Consider the following 17,670-nt stretch of genomic DNA (forward strand, 5'->3'; position numbering starts at 1 on the left):
AACCCCTCACTGTAAAACCTGTATACTTTCCCATAAAATAACATAATAGCATAATATTTGTTCAAATCTCACAAAACATCAATCTTTATCAAAATCCAGCAAGTATGCCATGCTATAAATGTTAATGACAGAATATGGATGGATCAATATAACATGTGACATAATGAATCAACCGAAGACCTTGCAGTTGGTCTTGTACGATTAATTCTATAGCTCAATATCCAACCCAGCTGGAGTCACCACGGTGACCTGTACCGCGCTACTCTGCACATAAGTTGGAACTACCTGAAGTAGTCTGTACGACAAGAAAGGTGTAAGAATACGCTCTTCTCTCATCAATCATCTGCGCGCATAATCTAAGGTCACCTACCAGTCGGAACCACCTCTAGTGATCTGTACGACTAGCATGTCAGAACCCTCTCATGGTCTGTACGACATGCACCTACTTGGATCCAAGGTGAGTGTGCGGTGCGGTGAATACTATAAGCACTAACACCAGGGGTGCAGGTTATGAGCTTTCAACATAATTCACATTATCAACAATTCACATGATTAACATAAAACTCACCTGATACTCACCTGTGCGTCCACAGCACCAATTCACATATATATATATATATATATATATATATATATATGCATCAATTACTAATTCATATAATTCATAATATGCATGCATGGCATTTGAAAAACATACTTACATTTAAATTCAATTTCTGGGAAAATCAATAGTATATAGGTAAATACAGAAAATAACTGTCCACTCACTGATAAGTCGAAGGGTCGTAACCCCCGTGACGTCCCTGGATGCGCTCGTCCTCGGGATAGGTCTCACGTATATGCGAAACAACTAAAATAACGTTATTTAAAGCACATAACCGACAATTCGCAATAACTTCTCATACGATGCTCAATTTGGGTATATGAATATACCACAGTGACCTACTCGACGTCCGTGACGTCGAGGTATTTTTAGAAAAAAATTTCGAGGCCGCACGTGCCCCCACTCGCCGGGATGGGCACGGGTCCACGCGCATCACCCCTAACCTCCAGTCGCCGGACTGGTTCGCCGGTCGCCGAAAAACTAGTGATTTTTCAATCTCCTTGTTCTCCGTCATTTCTCAACCATTTTTCACGTATTTTATATCAAAATGAAGCCCTAAGCATGTAAAATCACGTTACACTACTTTAAGGCTCTAAAAACTACGAAATCTCACCGGAGAAATTCCAAGAAAACCTGCCAACTTCGAACTCAACGATCCTGACGTCCAAAACCTTCAAACTAAGTACTCCAAGCTTCCTTAGGACCTCACTAAGCTCACTATAAGCTTAGAATTCCTTGAAAATCAACACATCACGAATGCATGAACAGTACTCGAATCGGACCTCGGGTTTTCAACGTGATTTCTAAGGTTTCCCGTTCTAAAACTAGTACCAAAAAACTCAGGAGGTTGAAAGGATGAAGAATCTTACCTTTTTGGCGTCGATCCGTGAAGGTTCAAGGGTTTGGTGCTTTGTCCGTACGTTTTCGAGAGGGAGAGAGTGAGACTGAAACAGAGAGGAGAGAGCACGGGGGATGGAGAGAGAGAGGTTTGACCCGTGTGTATATGTGTGTGGTCCATCCCAAAACCAGTCCAACTTCATTCCCTAACCACTCAAATTTACAACCCAAATTTTTAATCCAACTTAAATAATTTTTTAAAGCTTATGAAATATGTATTTAGACCAATAATGTGTCACACACACATACCTTAGTAACCGCTAAGGGTAATCCCGTCATTTCACGTCCTCGATAAATAAAATCCCAGGACGGGCTGTGACAAAATTATCTCTTCACCCTCTTTTGATTGACAAAAATGATTTTGTTAATAGGTAGTTTATATATATATATATATATATATATATATATATATATATATATATATATATTCCACTTTGTCTGGTCAATTTTGGATTCATTGTTCATCTAATTTCTAATTCCCACATACTTCACTATGAACAACCTAAAAACCAATAACAAGTAGAGAAAAATGTCATTTTTGTGAAAGTACCGTGTGACATCATAACACTGTTGTCAAACTTTAAATCTAAAACATTGATAACGTTCATTCATTTTTCAACAGGACCATCGTTTGAGTGTCAATATAAGTATAGCATGATAAGAGCACCAACCAACCAACAAGCATAAATACACACTTTACAGTTCACTTCACTGTTTTGGCTTTACAGAAGCCGACTCCTAGTCCTAGGTTTGGCCATGCTCTCGACCTGAGAATATGCATACGCCAAAAATAAAGAATACAATGTTTTTCTTTCCTACTTCCATAGGATATTTCTAAGCATGGCAAAAGAGTTTCAACCTTTTGTAGTATTTAGTGGACCCAATGAACATATTATTATGTTAAACCCACGTTTCCAAAATCTTTAACCTTTTTTAATTAATATGGTCCGGCGTCAAAGACACCAACTACTACAAATACAATTCCGATGCGTTACCCAAACAGTTTTTGAATTGTATTTGCATTTGTGTTGCCTAAACAGTTCATGTATTGTATTATCTAACTTGGTATAGCCAAGCATGACATGTACATAATTATGATCGATCTTGATGTAAACGCTGCTTCTCCTTGTAAGCATATAAAGATCTTTTACAAAAAACAGATCTGTTCTTCTTCCATTTTTCACATGGATAATTTGATACTAACAAGGACAAGAACAGATTACAAAAGGATTTCTTTTTCTTTTATACCCATATAAAATCATGTCAGTCGAAAGAGAGAGAAAAAGAAAAAGCTAAAAGAACCAAAAAGAGATAAAGGATAAAAAAACAAAAACAAAAAGGAAGCACCATCTTGGCACAAGAAGTTGAGTTAGTACACAGTGTCAGCCTGTGTGGATTATGATCTATGACTGCCAGTCCACCTCACATCTCTATTCAACTAAAGCTGTTGACTCCCATGTGCATGCAAACCCCAAACATTGTCCTCTTTCATTTGTCCTCCAATTCCATTTCATGGTAGCGAAAACAAATTGTGATGTACTCATGCCATATAAATCTCTCACCCTCACATTCACCCCTAACACATATCAGCCAAATTATTCCATCCCAAAAATTGGTGTCTGAAAGAGATTGGTCTTTGCATGAGTCTGAAATGTGTGAATACTTGGCGCAATCCAACTTCCATAACCAGAAGAAGTTTCATAACCATTGTTGCTATTTGAAGCAATGGGTGTAGCAAATGGGATTGAACCACTACCAGTAATAGTACTTTGTTCATGTTGGTGGTGTTGCAACTGTTCTTGGTGTTGCTGACCATCTATATTGAAGTTACCAAAGTACCCATTGTTGGTTTCAGAAGCAGAAGTGCTAAAAGTTGAAGAGAAGTCCATGTTGAATGGTATTGGTGAGGAATTGTTACCATAAGACCCAATGGCACGTGACTGGAACAATGATGATGATGGTGCAACTGAAACAGTAGTAGGGTTCTTGGTATTGTTTTGAGAAGGGTTATATCCGAAAATGTTGGACCAGTAATCTGATGATGGGTCTTGTTTGAGGGGGATTGCAAAGCTTAGTGTGGAGGAACTAGGTTGTTGAGATGCAAAGGTCACGGAGGATGCAGAGGAGAGATCTCGATCATCCGCTGAACGGTTACCTTCGATGCTCTTACTGTCGGAGTCTGATGAGTTTTTGGATTTTCCGGACATTCCTCCTATGGGAAGGTTGCTGCTGGCAATGCTCTTCACATCGTAGCGGCTCATGTCGAAGTTGGTCACAGCATTTAGGCCTCGGAACTTGATTGCCGCAATGTCATAGGCCTCAGCAGCTTCTTCTTGGGTGCCTGTTTGATTAAAGTCCTTATTAATTAGAAACAGTCGACTACAGTTTTAAATCCTCTAAAAAGGGTTAAGAGACTCACTGAAAGTTCCAAGGTAGAGATCTTTGTTGCCTGCAACCCTTCCTATTCTTGCCTGCCATCTACCATGTTGATGATGCCTGAAATAAATAATTGGGTTTTATATTAGGAAAAGAAAATATTATTTAGTTCAATTAGGTCCTAATTTAAAATCGACTATAAAATAAACAATAAACTATTTGGGAACCACAAACCTTGTGACCCCTCTGTAAATAGAAGCTCCTCTAGAAAATCCACTACTTTTCCTACAACATAGAAAAGCCAAAATACATAAACCACCAAATCTTTCATAAAACTAACACCAAATAAACTATCCTAAAAAACAAATAAATATAAACAAAAAACATATAAATATACATGGAATAAAAAAACCATAGAAATGTTATAATTATCAAGTACCTCCGAAGAGAAGCAACAAATTCTTGCCTAGTCATGTTCTTCATCTCCGACAATTCTTTCTCGTAGTTAATAACCTTCAAATTTGATCATAAAGTTAGATCAAAGCATTTCAAATAAAATAAGTGAAGTACAATGTAGATAAATAGTTATTGCATGCAGCTGAGCTCACCGGAAAGTTTGTAGTGGTGGTCGGACCCCAGTACTTGAGAGCTGCCAGATCGTAGGCTCTTGCTGCCTTTTCTTCTTTATCATATCCACCTACAAATATTTACAAAATTAAAACAATGAAAATAAATATTTATTTAATTACATTTTCAACAATGAGAATCTAAATAGAATCTGACCCACGATTTGATGCATTCATGCAAAGAATATTTGTGCTACACTAACCAAATCTATAGTGGATCTTAAAATTTGATGATCATATGCATTCACATGTACTTGATTATAATGATATTCATTATCATGGCGGTAAATAGTTCTTACAGAAAAGAGAAACAGTAAAAAGTGAAATTACTCACCCAAATAAACTGCAGAAATGAGGTCGATGATGATGATTCATTTAAGTCGTGTACATGCCGCAAAGCAAACAACCCACATCAGAATCTTTGCCCACTCATGAAACTAAAAACACGATGCTCACCATAAGCAAATGTAGCCACTTCAAATCTAACATGCGCTAGAGGATCCATTAATGGATGATCAGCACCTTTCACAGAGCTAGACCCAAAAGATCCAGTGGACCCATTTATATTGTATCGTATATTGTACACCTCAGGCGCACGTTAGAATCAAAGAGGGCCACAAAGAACCTTAAAACCCTAGAGGAGATTAGTAGTAAAATAATGAAAATTACCTTGTCTGCCCTTCCTACTTTGTCCTTCTCTTCTGCAACTGTTATCCCACAGATGCGCTTCATATCTTCCGGTCCACCTATGCCTAAATATTCAACCCCCAAACAAACAAAAATTAGTAATAATAAGCAAAAATTCTCTTAAAATAAAATACTAAAATAACTCATAAAAGATATGAACTTGCAAGTTGTAGCTCTAGTAGTTAAGAGCATTACCGTGTGACTCCGCGGTAAATGGATGTGCGTTGGCCGAAGGTATCGGCGGGTTTTTTGGGGGTGGGATCGGAAGAGGCTAGAGGGTGGTGGTTCTGTAGTTTGGTCGTTTGTAAAGTAGCAGCGGTGGTGGTGGTGGTAGCGGTGGTGGAGAAACCACGGAGGAAACTAGCGGCTATGGTTTTGAGTTCGGAGTCGTAAATCTCGTTTTGGGACAAAGCGAGAGGAGTGATTTGATGATGATGATCGGCAGTAGCAAACTGAGGGAGTGAGGTCGGGGTGACGGTGTTGGCTGCGGGGGTGCAACCTCCGAGAAAATCCTCGAGCTTTGGTCCGTTAATTCCGGAACTGAAGATGGAGAGGTCGGTTGCTGAAGTTGGACTTGCACCTTGATGATGATGACCGGCGACGGTAGCTGCAAGACAAAAATAAAGATTGATATGTGTTAGAAAAAAAAATAGAATGAGAGAGAGAGAGAGAGAGAGAGAGAGAGAGAGAGAGAGAGAGAGAGTTTGGGACCTGCAGAGTGGGTGGGTGAATTGGAGGTGAAGGCCTCGAAGAGGGAGAGATCGGGAGAAGGGTGATGATGATGAGAGTGGTTGGAAAGAGAGAAGCCGAGGAGCCAGTTCTGAGGAGAAGAATCCATGTTTTTTGTGTTTTTCAATATCGATTTTGATGATGGATAGATAGATAGATAGAGATATGTGATATAGAACAAGCAAAATACCCAAGTGAATGTGAAAGTGTGTCAATCAAAGTTAAGGTAAAAGAACACAGATATTGAGGAGGTGATACAGGGCAGAAACTAGCAGTGGTAGAACTAGAATTCTTTAGTAGTCGTAGAAGAAGAAGAAAGATATGAAGAGGTGAGATCACTCAGATGAATGAATAGAAAGAGGAAAGAGAGTGCTATTAAGGGTTGCACGAGGACCGAGATTCATTTTAATGAGTTAATAAGAAGATAAAATATTTGAACAAGTGGTGAGAGAGGGAGCAAGAAAGCAAAGTGGAAGCTTTTGATGGGATGACTGAGCGGTGGCTATTTATCTCTCTTCTCCTTAGGTCTTGACCGAAGAAAGCATTACTTTATTCTATTTTTTGATTGTTTGAGAGAGAGAGAGAGAGAGATAGGGTGATGTTATGTGTATGAACATAGGGAAGCAAGAAGGAGAGCGAGGGGACACCGTGACCCATAAGTAGGATGGTGTGTAGGACTTTTCCTTTGGACTTGGTGATCAAAATCCTTTCAATTCCTCTCTTCCATTGCCGCGTTTCGTTTCCTTTTTTTCCTTTCATAAAAATGATTCTCTCATTTGTTACCACTTAACAATAACTGAGTTATGACACCTTTCAATGACCCGTCACAATTGTTATAAGAGCGTAGAAATCATCTGCCACGTTATAGCTTCAATCTCTCTTCTCCTAGACTACTACATAATCACTATACCTTCAATTTAATTCTAGGTGACCTTAAGTTGGTCACATGTCGACCACTTTGCTATAGTTTGGGAAGATTTTGGTTAATTAAAGGCTTAAAGCACACATATTGCAGCCCCTCATATCCTTCCTTTATTCTTTTTATTAGTTGAAATGATCACAACTTGGTTCTATAGGATTAAGTGAAGTCTTCTCTTCAAATCTTATCGATGAATTGTTGGATATCAATTTATTATTCCAGTCTTTATTGTAGCCTCCATCGCAATGGTGATGTAGTAGATGAATTTGTAATAATCAGAGATGAGTTAGGGAATCTATAGCGATCACCTTTACTTTGCATATTGAAGCCTTGGACAATTAGGCTCTAGTAATTAATATTTGGTATTGAAGAAGACTTAATTTTAATATCCATACAAAGAGAGAAGACAAAATTATAAATATAGATAATGAATAAAGAAGAATAAAAATAATCAAATTCAAGTAGATTGTTGGAATGCGAACTCTTCAAATAACAAATTTTACTTTTCAAATTGCGATATAAGTCTATCAAAGTTAAGTAGCAAATTTTAAACACGCTGTTGGAGATCATTTTCTAAACTTCTCCATTGTTGTGCATACCCAGTTAATTTACATGAAACCTGTTTGGCAGGTATGAAACTCGAAGGGAACACAAACCAGCTACAACTGGTGTCTAAAGGTCGTTATATATATATATATATATATATATATATATATATATATATATATATTATGTAAAAACAATATGTTATATTAATATGTTAAAGTGAGGATGACTAAATGCAAAAATTGCTTGCATTTCTCTTAATTATGTGATTAGTGTAAATGTGTTGTTCGAAAGACCTATATGGTTTTACCATCAAAGCAATAGCTTATTTTTTGGAACGATAGATAAGGGACGTAAATAAGTAACAAATAGAGTGGAGATTAATCAGCTATACTTTGGCTTATCGCTTCATACGTGATATTATTAGCATTCAAAGAATTTATAGAGATGAGAGAGAGAGAGACGGTGGAGGTGTGGGTGGCTTGATCTGCGACAGGATAGATTAGGTAATGGGATTCACATGCTTGCATGTCATCTCAACGACACGTGTGCATTGCGAATATGTTTGTTTATAAATGTGATGCGTACGTGTCGTCCTGCATGCATGAAATGAAAAATCGGATTGTGAATATTAATTAATATCTTTATGGTATGAGGTGGTGACAAGTAATTTTATAGGGCCGGTATGTGGTACCTGGAGAGACTACGTTACGTACTCCAGTCGTCCCAGAAAGCCTGCTGTGCTGGCTGCTCTTCCATCTGCTGCTGCTGCTGTGCTGTGCTGTGCTGCATGCATTCTCACTCAACTTATTACCTCTTAAATTATATATCATCAAGATCCTTTCCTCCTCCTGGTGCTGTTGAGGGTCCATGCCGTCGATCTTTTCTATTTGCTTCTGGTTCATATTGTAATATTCAATCTATCTTCCTCCGATTGTTAAATTTTTGTTAACAAATCAAAAAGGAAAAGATATAAAAGTAAAAAATGTATACTACACACTGCCAAGATAATTATTAAATAGAAAGATTATGTTTTGGATTTAGTGATATTAAATTTATTGAATTACAAGTGATATAAATACAAAGACTTAGTTTTAAAATGAACAGAAAAGTAATAACAAATAGTAAAGTAACTTTCAACAATTCACTAGTAGAAATATGAAAATACCTAAAAATTTAGAGTAGAGTGCATACTCATTACATATTCTCATCGCAATTTATACAACAGAATAAAGATAAAATTTACAAATACAAATAGGGGTGTACTAAGTATAGCATTTTTTTAGAGTAAACTAACATAAAATTAAACCACATTACTAACTTTCTAACCATTTTTAACATGAAGGTTCTATCTTAACATGAGTAAAAGTGCTTTCTTTTTAGATTGTGTGGCAAGTCTCAAAAGTTTTAAGATGTCTATGTTATCGGTTCAGTTGCTTTGTCTGATTTGTGATCCAAATTTACAGTTTGATTACAATATAAGAACTATCTAACAATATATTCATCTTTATTTATAAACGGGATATTTTAAGTTGATTCAAATTAAATAATGTTCATCACACTTTGTTGCAACAATATAATAAAGAGTATGACATCCACACACCTCATTTTTACTTCTTACTCACTCTTTTAATTTTTAACTACCACATCAGATAAATTGAAAAATATCAAAAGAAAAAAATTAAGAAGTGTGTAATAAAAAGAAACACCCCTATAATAAACTATCCAATACAATCTTATATCTTTCAATGTTGGTTATTGGGTACTCTCTCTCTCTCTCTCTCTCTCTCTCTCTCTCTCTCTCTCTCTCTCTCTCTCTGTAAGCTGTCTGAGAAGCCAAATGCCACCTCTCCTCCGGAGGCTGCGGCCACCTGCCCCCAAGTGTTTAATATATAAAGGCTAGCGCGTGGTGAGTGAAGGACGAGACCAAGTTGACCAACCACCCAAAATCCAAGCTGCAGGACAAAGAAAACTCCACATGAATGAATGAGAAAAGTAATTAAACAAAGATTAGGTATCACAACACAGGTTGGGAAGATAAGGGCAGAGCCTCAAAACCCGGATAAGCGTTAAAACTGCTTTTACACTAAGCAACCCAAAAGCGGTAGATTCCCCATAAATTTACGAAAGTGTGCATTGCAAGTGAACTAGTTCTCAAGCTGAAGCCTCGTATACATTCAGAAAGAAAAGGGAAGAGAAAGCATAGATTGGCAAAGAGCTTAGCGGAGTTGAGTTTTATTTAGTATTAACGATATTTTAAACTACCTTCATTAACATTTAAGTGATGATATAAATCCGAAATGCAGTGAATTAAAAAAAAGATATTAACTACCAGGATAATCTATAACTTGCATTAGAGTTTGCATTTGGTTTCTGATTAAAAAATTATAGTTAAAAGCTCAAAAAAAATTTAGTATGATGAAATTGGCTGGCTTTCATATCACAATTTGAAAGCCCAAAATTATGTCGACGGTCAAACAAAGCTTAAAGTAGTAAAAAAAGCAATGTGCAGTGTGCATGGTGGTGCGTTTGTGGTCAGAGAAACGAATCATTCCTCACGTTCGCGCTCCATTTCTTTATTATTTCTTCATCATCACATCTCACATGACATTTTCATGTTTCTTTCTTCTTTTTTTCTTTCCTTTCTTATTTGCATTTTATTTATTTTCTTATAATTTTGTTATTTCTTTTTCTCTAGATACCATTATTGTCATTTCCATGAATTTATATTGTATCTACATTCTGTGATGTGGGGATAAAAGACTGTCTCTGATTTGAAACATGTCTTTATGTGTGGACGCGTGGGCCCTCTGGATACAAGGTTTGTCTTGATTTTCAACTACTGATAAACTCTTTCTGTTAGTCAAATGAATAGCTACAAATTCTTGAGTCTTTAATTTGATGATATCAAGAGAGAGAAGATTAAATGAATTAACTTTTTAATTTTTTTTAATCTCAATCGTTGTTGATATAAACTTCAACTTCTAAGGGGTGGTTTGAGAGTGAGGTGCTTAAAAAAAAAGCACCCATGAAAAAAGCTGTGAGGGTTTTAGGTGTTTGGTAAACTGAAAAAAAAAATGGCTTATTTTGAAAGTTGCTGTGAAAATAAGCTGAAATCAAAGGAAAAAGTTGAAGCTACTATTTGCAGCTTTGGAAAACTGGTTTTTTGTCAAAGCACACATAGCTACAGTATTCCTTTAATGAAAAGACCCACTATCAAACTGTTTTTTTTTTTTTCCAAAAACACTTTTACAAAAAAGTTTACGAAACACTCTGCTGATTTATTTCACAGCCGCTTATTCTCACAGCACAGCCGCTTATTCTTACAACAGTTTTTTTTTAAAGCACAGCAATACCAAACCAGCCCAGTAATGCTCATAAATAATAGAACATTTGATGATCATGAAAACAAAATTCATGATAAATAGAATCTTTATATATACAAACTTTTTACTAAAGAGATCACCGATCAAAATATGAACTACATGGCTCACTTCACATTAAACTTCAACGATCCGAACTGTTTATTTTGTAAACCTCAATTCATAGTTGTGGGCCCCATTTATGTTTATCAAAAGAATGAACCCTTCGTAAAAGGGAGACTAGAGGGTAAACAAATCAAAACTCCAAATTTGTGTGCATTGTTAACCAAAATAAGAACCGGATGCACATGTGAAATTTTGAAATTTACTTTTCCTTTTTTCTTTTCGTTTTCTTCTAATTTGGAATAGTCTAAACAAACAATTTAACCGCGTAATGTAATCTGAACAAACTAGAGGTGGCGTTCCTCCAACCGTATGAGGGCTTAGTTTATGCCCGAGGTTAAACTTAATGAGTTTTATCAAGCTTGAAATGAGCTCGAACTCAACCAACCAAAGGCATCCAAGTGTTCATAAACTGCGTGACCTCGTGCAAATCTAGTAGAGGAATTGGACAATCAATCCAAAAGAGAATATGTACAAATGGAACACAAAAAGAATAGACTGCTCAGGTGGAAAACGAATTCCCCACTATTAGTAGCTTTCTACAGTTAAGATACTTGGATTCTACGAACAAAAGGCAAAAAAGTGCTGATAGCTACTTCAATATGCAATCCTCTGTATATCTCGCGTTTCTAGTTGTACCATCAAGGCTTCACAGAATAACGTAAAAGAGCGCAACCTAATTGAGGCTAAAACTGTCATATAGAGGTAACTCAAGCATTCGCAGTTGATTTGTAGTGAAAGTCATCAACTGTTGAGTAAACTTTGCCTTCCTGTACAAGATTGTCAATAGCTAACCTGTCGATGGCCACAAGATGTAAGATTCAGATATCGGTTTAGTGTGCAGGTAATTGTGAGCGTGCACGTGGGCGTGTGTGTCACAGAGAGAGAGAGAGAGAGAGAGAGAGAGAGAGAGAGAGAGACATGAGATCATTCGCTGGAATTTTCAGTTGTCGGGCTATATCCTCAAGGTGCGCCCCCTCTTCCCTTCCACTGGAAACATGCAAAGCTAGTTACAATTCAATGCGAAAAAGAAAGGAAACAAAAGGAAACGCTTACATGCTGGATTTCACACATTTGCACACAAAAGAAACAAATCAACACTACTGTACAATTATCTACGCATATGTATGCATTTAGCACATCCATAATCTGCATGCCAGAACTTCTTAAGCGCATCCTACCCCTTCCCTTGCCTATTTTCAATCTGAGAACTTGAAAATGAAACACCTTGTTGCACTATACAAGGCGGCAGCCTAATTTCAATCTGAGAACTTGAGCCACTTGACAATGACCTCGAATATTCCATAACATTTTTTTATCTAACACAAAATAGAAATGCCACTCACATAAACATTCTTGAGTTTTACCCAACAAGTAATAGCCAGTCTTGTAAAAAAATATAAGCAACTATGAAACGAAGGGGCACTATGCATTTAATAGACGAATTTAGAATTATTATTTGTCGCTGACCTATTAACATAAGATTAGTGCTCAAGAAGAAAAACTAAACCGAATTATTCCATAATCGAACAGAATACGAGATGAGTAAACAATCTTTCTCAGGGCTCGGTTTTGCCCTATGTGTGTGGAGTTCTGAGTAATATCCCAGTAAGCGAATAATTTGACAAACTATCTTCTCATGGGCCCATATGTATCACTATCTCATTCGAAGTTCAAATAAGTATTTATCACTGACTCGCATTATCTACATAAATATAAATTTTATGGTAGAAGATTTTGTTCTGTTTTTGCAACACTCATCAATTAAATACACCAAATCTCTTGGCTAAGCTTTTCTTGTCTGAAATAGAGATAAATTGACCCAACCAAATGGATATGCTAACCTCCATGCCCCCTCCAAAATAGCCATCTTCCTTCCCACAAGATAGAAGAATAACCTTATAAACCAATACAAGGCCATGGAAAACATACAACATGGGAATTGTAATATGCTAAAAGATGTTTGCTAAAACTCATACAATATCAACAATTTGTTTTCATTGGGTTTGATTTTAGTTTCAGGGAGTTTTGGCGGTAACACAAAACTACCTGCTAAATATTGAGCCTGTTTTGCCACTTGGGTTGCTTCACAGCAATATGCTTATAAAAAAATATATACATAACTATTTTCAAGGTTATAGGTACTCACAGGTATGAAGGGTGGCTCAAAATTTCTAAGACCTTTACTTCAATGCTACTCTGTCCATCGAAGCTATATTGGCCAGATAACTGAACAATGAAGTGGGCTAGTAAGGCAACAATAAAAAATATATAGTATTAAAATCTATATTTAAACATCTAACCTGATTTGTTGGAAATGTCATATGTGGTTGCGCTGTGACACCAAAATCAGCAGGTGGTTTCTATCACAACATTAACAGAGACATCAGAAGATCACATCATATACTTCCAAATCAATGTAACTACACAATCCAAGCTAAAATCACATATTCAGTGGGTAGACCAATACCCGTAATCTGCTGTTGTATAAATGGACATAGATGCACTCAATGAAGTGGCTGGCAATCTCATTATAGTCACTCACAGGCCTGAACATTACACCAACTTCAGTCTCGAAACCTCAATATAAATAATATCAGAAGTATTGGTTGGTTAATTAAGTTGACCCTGCTTCATGAAGTCATCCAATGACAACTTAGTAATTTTCAAGTTCTGAAACCTAGGGCAAGTATTTGGTCACAACTTAAAAGCCAGATCAAACAATTAGAATGAAATTTTCCTGACGGTAAGGACATTCTTGGTATAACATATTGTATTGATATATTACTGATATGGAATTTTCCTGACGGTAAGACAATCAAAACATGGTACACCTCAAATTCAATTTACAACTAGAACACTGTCAGATACAAGCATACAAGCTATAAGACATTTTATTTTCACCTGTACCATATCACAAGAAACCTTGTAACCTCTATGAAGCTCCTTCTTCAAAAAAGGATAACAAAAAGATAGAAGTAAAACATTCTTTTAGTCAGAACCAGGAATTGCTGCTTACTCAATTTTGTATTCTCTCCATTCATATTGTCCCAGATATCAAATGATAGGTCACGAACTACTTCCACAAGATGAACCAAAATATTCTTCGAATCTAACTTTATAGAATCGAAATGAAAAACCTATTCATTTGCAGCTGTGCTAATATTCTCTCACATATGCATGAAAAGTTAACAGGCAGAAATTTAGCTCAGAAATACCAATATAATAATTACCATTAATTTTGCCTTAAAATTAGGGAACTATTATTAGCACTCCAAAAAACTCATTTTACACTCCTCACAAGTGTATTTTTCTTTCTAGTTATAGAAAGTTTGGAGTGCCAAATGAGATTGTTGGAGTGCTAATAACAATTCCCTAAAATTAATCTTTTTCCAAGACAATTTATATCAACCATTGCATTTTCATCCTAATTTCAAGTGATTCCGTTGACTCAATCTTTCTAACGACGGGATGGTTATTCATCTTCTAACATAAATTGAATTGTGAAACTAGACATGAAGAATTCTCAAGCATAACATTTATGTAAGAAATAAACAATTACTGAAAGTGACCATTATGAAGCAAAAGGAAAATCAAATGCTAACATTAAACAAGACAAATAAACAAAAGAAAACAAAATACTATTAATACCTCAAGACAAAGAATTCCACACACAAAAAAAAAACCAAAACAAAGACAGACAAAGAGAATAATCCTCATAAGTAAAAAGCATGAGACAAAAGGGTGTAGAATTGTACCTAATAGAGAAGACATTTAGGGTCTTCTTACCCTGAAAGCTCTTCAAGCGTCCGTGAATCCGGACATACATTCCATCCCTAATATCAAAGATAAGTGTTAGGATGCAACTTATGATACAGAAAATAGAAAAAACTAACTGATTTCATGAAATTCATAGTATGAAATCAGAATATATCTTAGAAACATGGAATAAAATGAATCAGAATATGAGCAGTTTTGCAACTTACATAATTGCCACATATAATCCCTTCATAATGTTACACTTAAAACACTTCAAACCAATACTTCAGAAACACACCTACTAACTTTCAATGGGAGTATGGCATCAAAGGAATGTCGCAACTAAAAACAAGCTAGAAAATGTCGTGTATAGTTGAGGTTTTTTTTTTTAACTCCAATTGAGCTCTCTAAGTGCTTTTGTATAAAACTAACAGCTGTCCAGGTATTTTTATATTTACTATAATTAAAAGAGTGAAAAACAAGAGAGGATTTTCTTTAAATAAACGTTTGACAAACACATTAAAATCTACTTGTTAATGCAAATACAGTCCAGAAAGAGGTGCAACTGGTAGGCAAGAAAGAAGCATACAAGATTCTTTCCATTTCATTTGCGTCTTTTGCTTCATGAAACCTACAAAACACGAGAAACCATAATTCACATAGAATCAAGAAACTCACTAACATATAACAAACAAACCAATGAAAAGAAAAGCTTGATAAAACTCACCACTTGTTACACTCCATCCGTCCAGTTCCGTCATCAAGAAAGAAAGCAACATCTGTAATTCTTCCAATTTTTTCACGCACCATCCCAACAAGTGTAACCTGAAGACATGAAAAGTTAAAATAAAACCCGACATCAACGATTTAAAAACAAAAAAGAAAAACAGAAACAACAAACCCACATTATTCACGTCGACACTGTCAATAACAAATTCTGATTTATCAACTGCTGAGACACAAGCATCAGTTATCTGCTTCACTGTCAGTGGAAGCAGTGTCTGGATGTCACGATTCTGAAAAAATGAATCACAAACACCTTAATAACTGCGCTTTAATTGGTCTATGAATAATACACACATCTGTAATTTCTTAAGGAGACATACACATTGGTGCCGTAATTGAGCAATGCAATCTCAAAGAACACAAAACACACATATCCCTATGTCTCTGTTTGGTTGCTATAAATGGAAATCATGAGAAAATGAACGATTTCGTAAACTACCCATCAATTTAAAACCCTAGAAGTCCACAAAATTCTTAGCCAAAGAGAGTGGTGTAACCCCCGATTGCCGCACTGAAAGTTTCAAGTTTCCGGCGGTTTCTCGGGAACCAAAAACAGAGAGGAACCAGAGTTACCTTGGTGGAAGAGAAAGTGGTGTCGGTGCCTGAGTGGGCGGCCTGAGGGGGCATGAACCCACCGCCAGAGAAGGCCGCACTGCCATCGAATTGGGTGAAGCTCATGCTTTACAGAGAAACCCTAAGATTGTATGAAATTTGCCCGCGGAAGGAAGATTGAAACTTAAATAGCCAATAGGTATAAATGGAAATTGGGTTCCCGGGCCCTTTTTTATTGGGAAATTTTATTTGGATAATATTAGTGGACTTTGGATTCTCTGCCTTCCCATTTCGGTGCCCCTTCCCGTACTCTTCTGTTTTGTGTGGTCACGGTTAATCCATGCTAACATTTTATATTATTTTTTATAAAAATAATAAGAAAAAAAAAATAGTAATATAAAATATTGACGTGGCTTAACCGTGACCACACAAACAGAAGGGCACGGGAAGGGCACCGAATTGGGAGAGCAGAGCATCCAAGTCCAATATTAGTACCTACCGAGTATATTGTATACTAACTTTCTAATTTGATCCAATTAAAAAATATCTCGTATTTGATATTAGTGATTTAACTCAATGAAAAAATGCCGTGTATTCCATATTTTTTAATTTTTGTCAAATGATGAATTTTATTCAATCAAGTCTAATAGATAAGTTTACATCTTCAGTAAGAATATTAAAAAAAAAATCGAGACGAATACAATTCCAAATAAAAGAACCACAATGAAAAAAAGCCGCTACAGCATGCGCCGCTTTATTGGTTTCGTGATGAGAAAACACAAATTTCACGTATTCTATACAGCTGGCAAGGTGCCAGATATCATGTAAAATACCCTCCAAAATCACATCAGCAGCCATTCGTCGATTTATCATTCCAATAATCACATGTTCTTGACAAAATTTTAACTTTACCCTTAAATTTTGCTTTAAAAAAAAAAAAAAAACTTTACCCTTAAATAAATAAAAAGAGTTAAAAAAATAAAAAATGTGGGATTGCTCTAGAAGCCACTGGGGAAACCAGAGGAACAGAGAAAAGGGAGGCTTTAACCATTGAACCTCTCTATTTGTTTTTGCAAGAAGAAAAGTCAGTGCTTTGGTGATTATTGATCTCTTTTCTTGTTTTTCTATGCGATCTTAGATTTGATCAATCGGAAAAGAGAGAGAGGTCGATGTGCAGTGGAGTTAATGGGAGCACCAACGGCAGTAGAGTATGATGATTCCTATTCTTCCCAAGGGTATGATAAACATGGACAAAGAGAAGGAAAAGGGGAAAGAAAAGAATGGAAGGAAATAACCGTCATTGACCAACACGAGGAAATTTTTTGCCGACGTTTGGTTTGGGTTCGTCGGAAATTTTTCTTTCCTTATTTATTTAGGGGCAAATTTGAAAAGTTAAGTGAAGAAAATTGTTTAGTTGGGCGTAAAGCTAAAAACAAATGGGTCCAAATAAAATTTATTTTTTATATTTTATACACGATATAATTAGAGAGGTGGGGAGGTGAACCGAACCAGTGAAAACAAACATAGTACCTTGCTAAGTAGTTTGTTTCTCAATTATAAGCTTCACACCTTGGCCTTCATTAGTGAATCATGTGATTGTTGTATGAAGGGCGTGCCACCGTTGGTTTCTGCCAGCAAAAAGATGTATTTGTGGATGCAAATTTCTGTCATTTTCTCCTTTAACGAAAATGCACCTGCAAAATA

At 36.1% G+C, this 17,670-nt stretch overlaps 2 protein-coding genes across 4 annotated transcripts; both read right to left on the bottom strand.

Moving 5' to 3' along the window:
• Positions 1-2,605: 2,605 nt before the first annotated feature.
• On the bottom strand, positions 2,606-6,495 carry LOC103424209 (AP2-like ethylene-responsive transcription factor AIL5). 2 transcript variants are annotated; one of them, XM_070810968.1, is made up of 9 exons: positions 5,902-6,495; positions 5,386-5,797; positions 5,173-5,255; positions 4,838-4,846; positions 4,486-4,574; positions 4,317-4,390; positions 4,112-4,162; positions 3,921-3,997; positions 2,606-3,842 (listed from the first exon to the last, which is right to left on the bottom strand). In XM_070810968.1, the coding sequence occupies exons 1-9, from the start codon at positions 6,026-6,028 to the stop codon at positions 3,097-3,099; spliced, it is 1,668 nt and encodes a 555-aa protein (XP_070667069.1). In that variant the 5' UTR covers positions 6,029-6,495; the 3' UTR covers positions 2,606-3,096. The 2 variants fall into 2 exon arrangements, with proteins under 2 accessions (XP_070667069.1, XP_070667070.1); XM_070810969.1 differs by lacking the exon at positions 4,838-4,846.
• A 4,852-nt stretch (positions 6,496-11,347) lies between these two features.
• Positions 11,348-16,191, bottom strand: LOC103453823 (replication protein A 32 kDa subunit B). 2 transcript variants are annotated; one of them, XM_008393406.4, is made up of 10 exons: positions 15,988-16,191; positions 15,534-15,644; positions 15,356-15,453; positions 15,218-15,259; positions 14,628-14,705; positions 13,340-13,418; positions 13,173-13,232; positions 13,019-13,098; positions 11,791-11,859; positions 11,348-11,664 (listed from the first exon to the last, which is right to left on the bottom strand). In XM_008393406.4, exons 1-10 carry the CDS (start codon positions 16,090-16,092, stop codon positions 11,580-11,582), a joined length of 807 nt encoding a protein of 268 aa, XP_008391628.3. In that variant the 5' UTR covers positions 16,093-16,191; the 3' UTR covers positions 11,348-11,579. The 2 variants fall into 2 exon arrangements, with proteins under 2 accessions (XP_008391628.3, XP_028947482.2); XM_029091649.2 differs by lacking the exon at positions 15,534-15,644 and having other exon boundaries at positions 15,988-16,185.
• Positions 16,192-17,670: the final 1,479 nt, after the last annotated feature.

Source organism: Malus domestica, chromosome 13 (genome assembly GCF_042453785.1).
Source record: "Malus domestica chromosome 13, GDT2T_hap1".
NCBI lineage: Eukaryota > Viridiplantae > Streptophyta > Magnoliopsida > Rosales > Rosaceae > Malus > Malus domestica.

Coding starts and splice junctions, on each gene's coding strand:
- LOC103424209 (XM_070810968.1), bottom strand. CDS start 6,028: ATGGATTCTTCTCCTCAGAACTGGCTCCTCGGCTTCTCTCTTTCCAAC. Junction 3,998..4,111: donor ATTTACAGAGGGGTCACAAG/GTTTGTGGTTCC, acceptor TATTTATTTCAG/GCATCATCAACATGGTAGAT. Junction 3,843..3,920: donor TCTCTACCTTGGAACTTTCA/GTGAGTCTCTTA, acceptor TTAATCAAACAG/GCACCCAAGAAGAAGCTGCT.
- LOC103453823 (XM_008393406.4), bottom strand. CDS start 16,092: ATGAGCTTCACCCAATTCGATGGCAGTGCGGCCTTCTCTGGCGGTGGG. Junction 15,454..15,533: donor ACAGTGTCGACGTGAATAAT/GTGGGTTTGTTG, acceptor TCATGTCTTCAG/GTTACACTTGTTGGGATGGT. Junction 13,099..13,172: donor TGACATTTCCAACAAATCAG/GTTAGATGTTTA, acceptor TTCATTGTTCAG/TTATCTGGCCAATATAGCTT.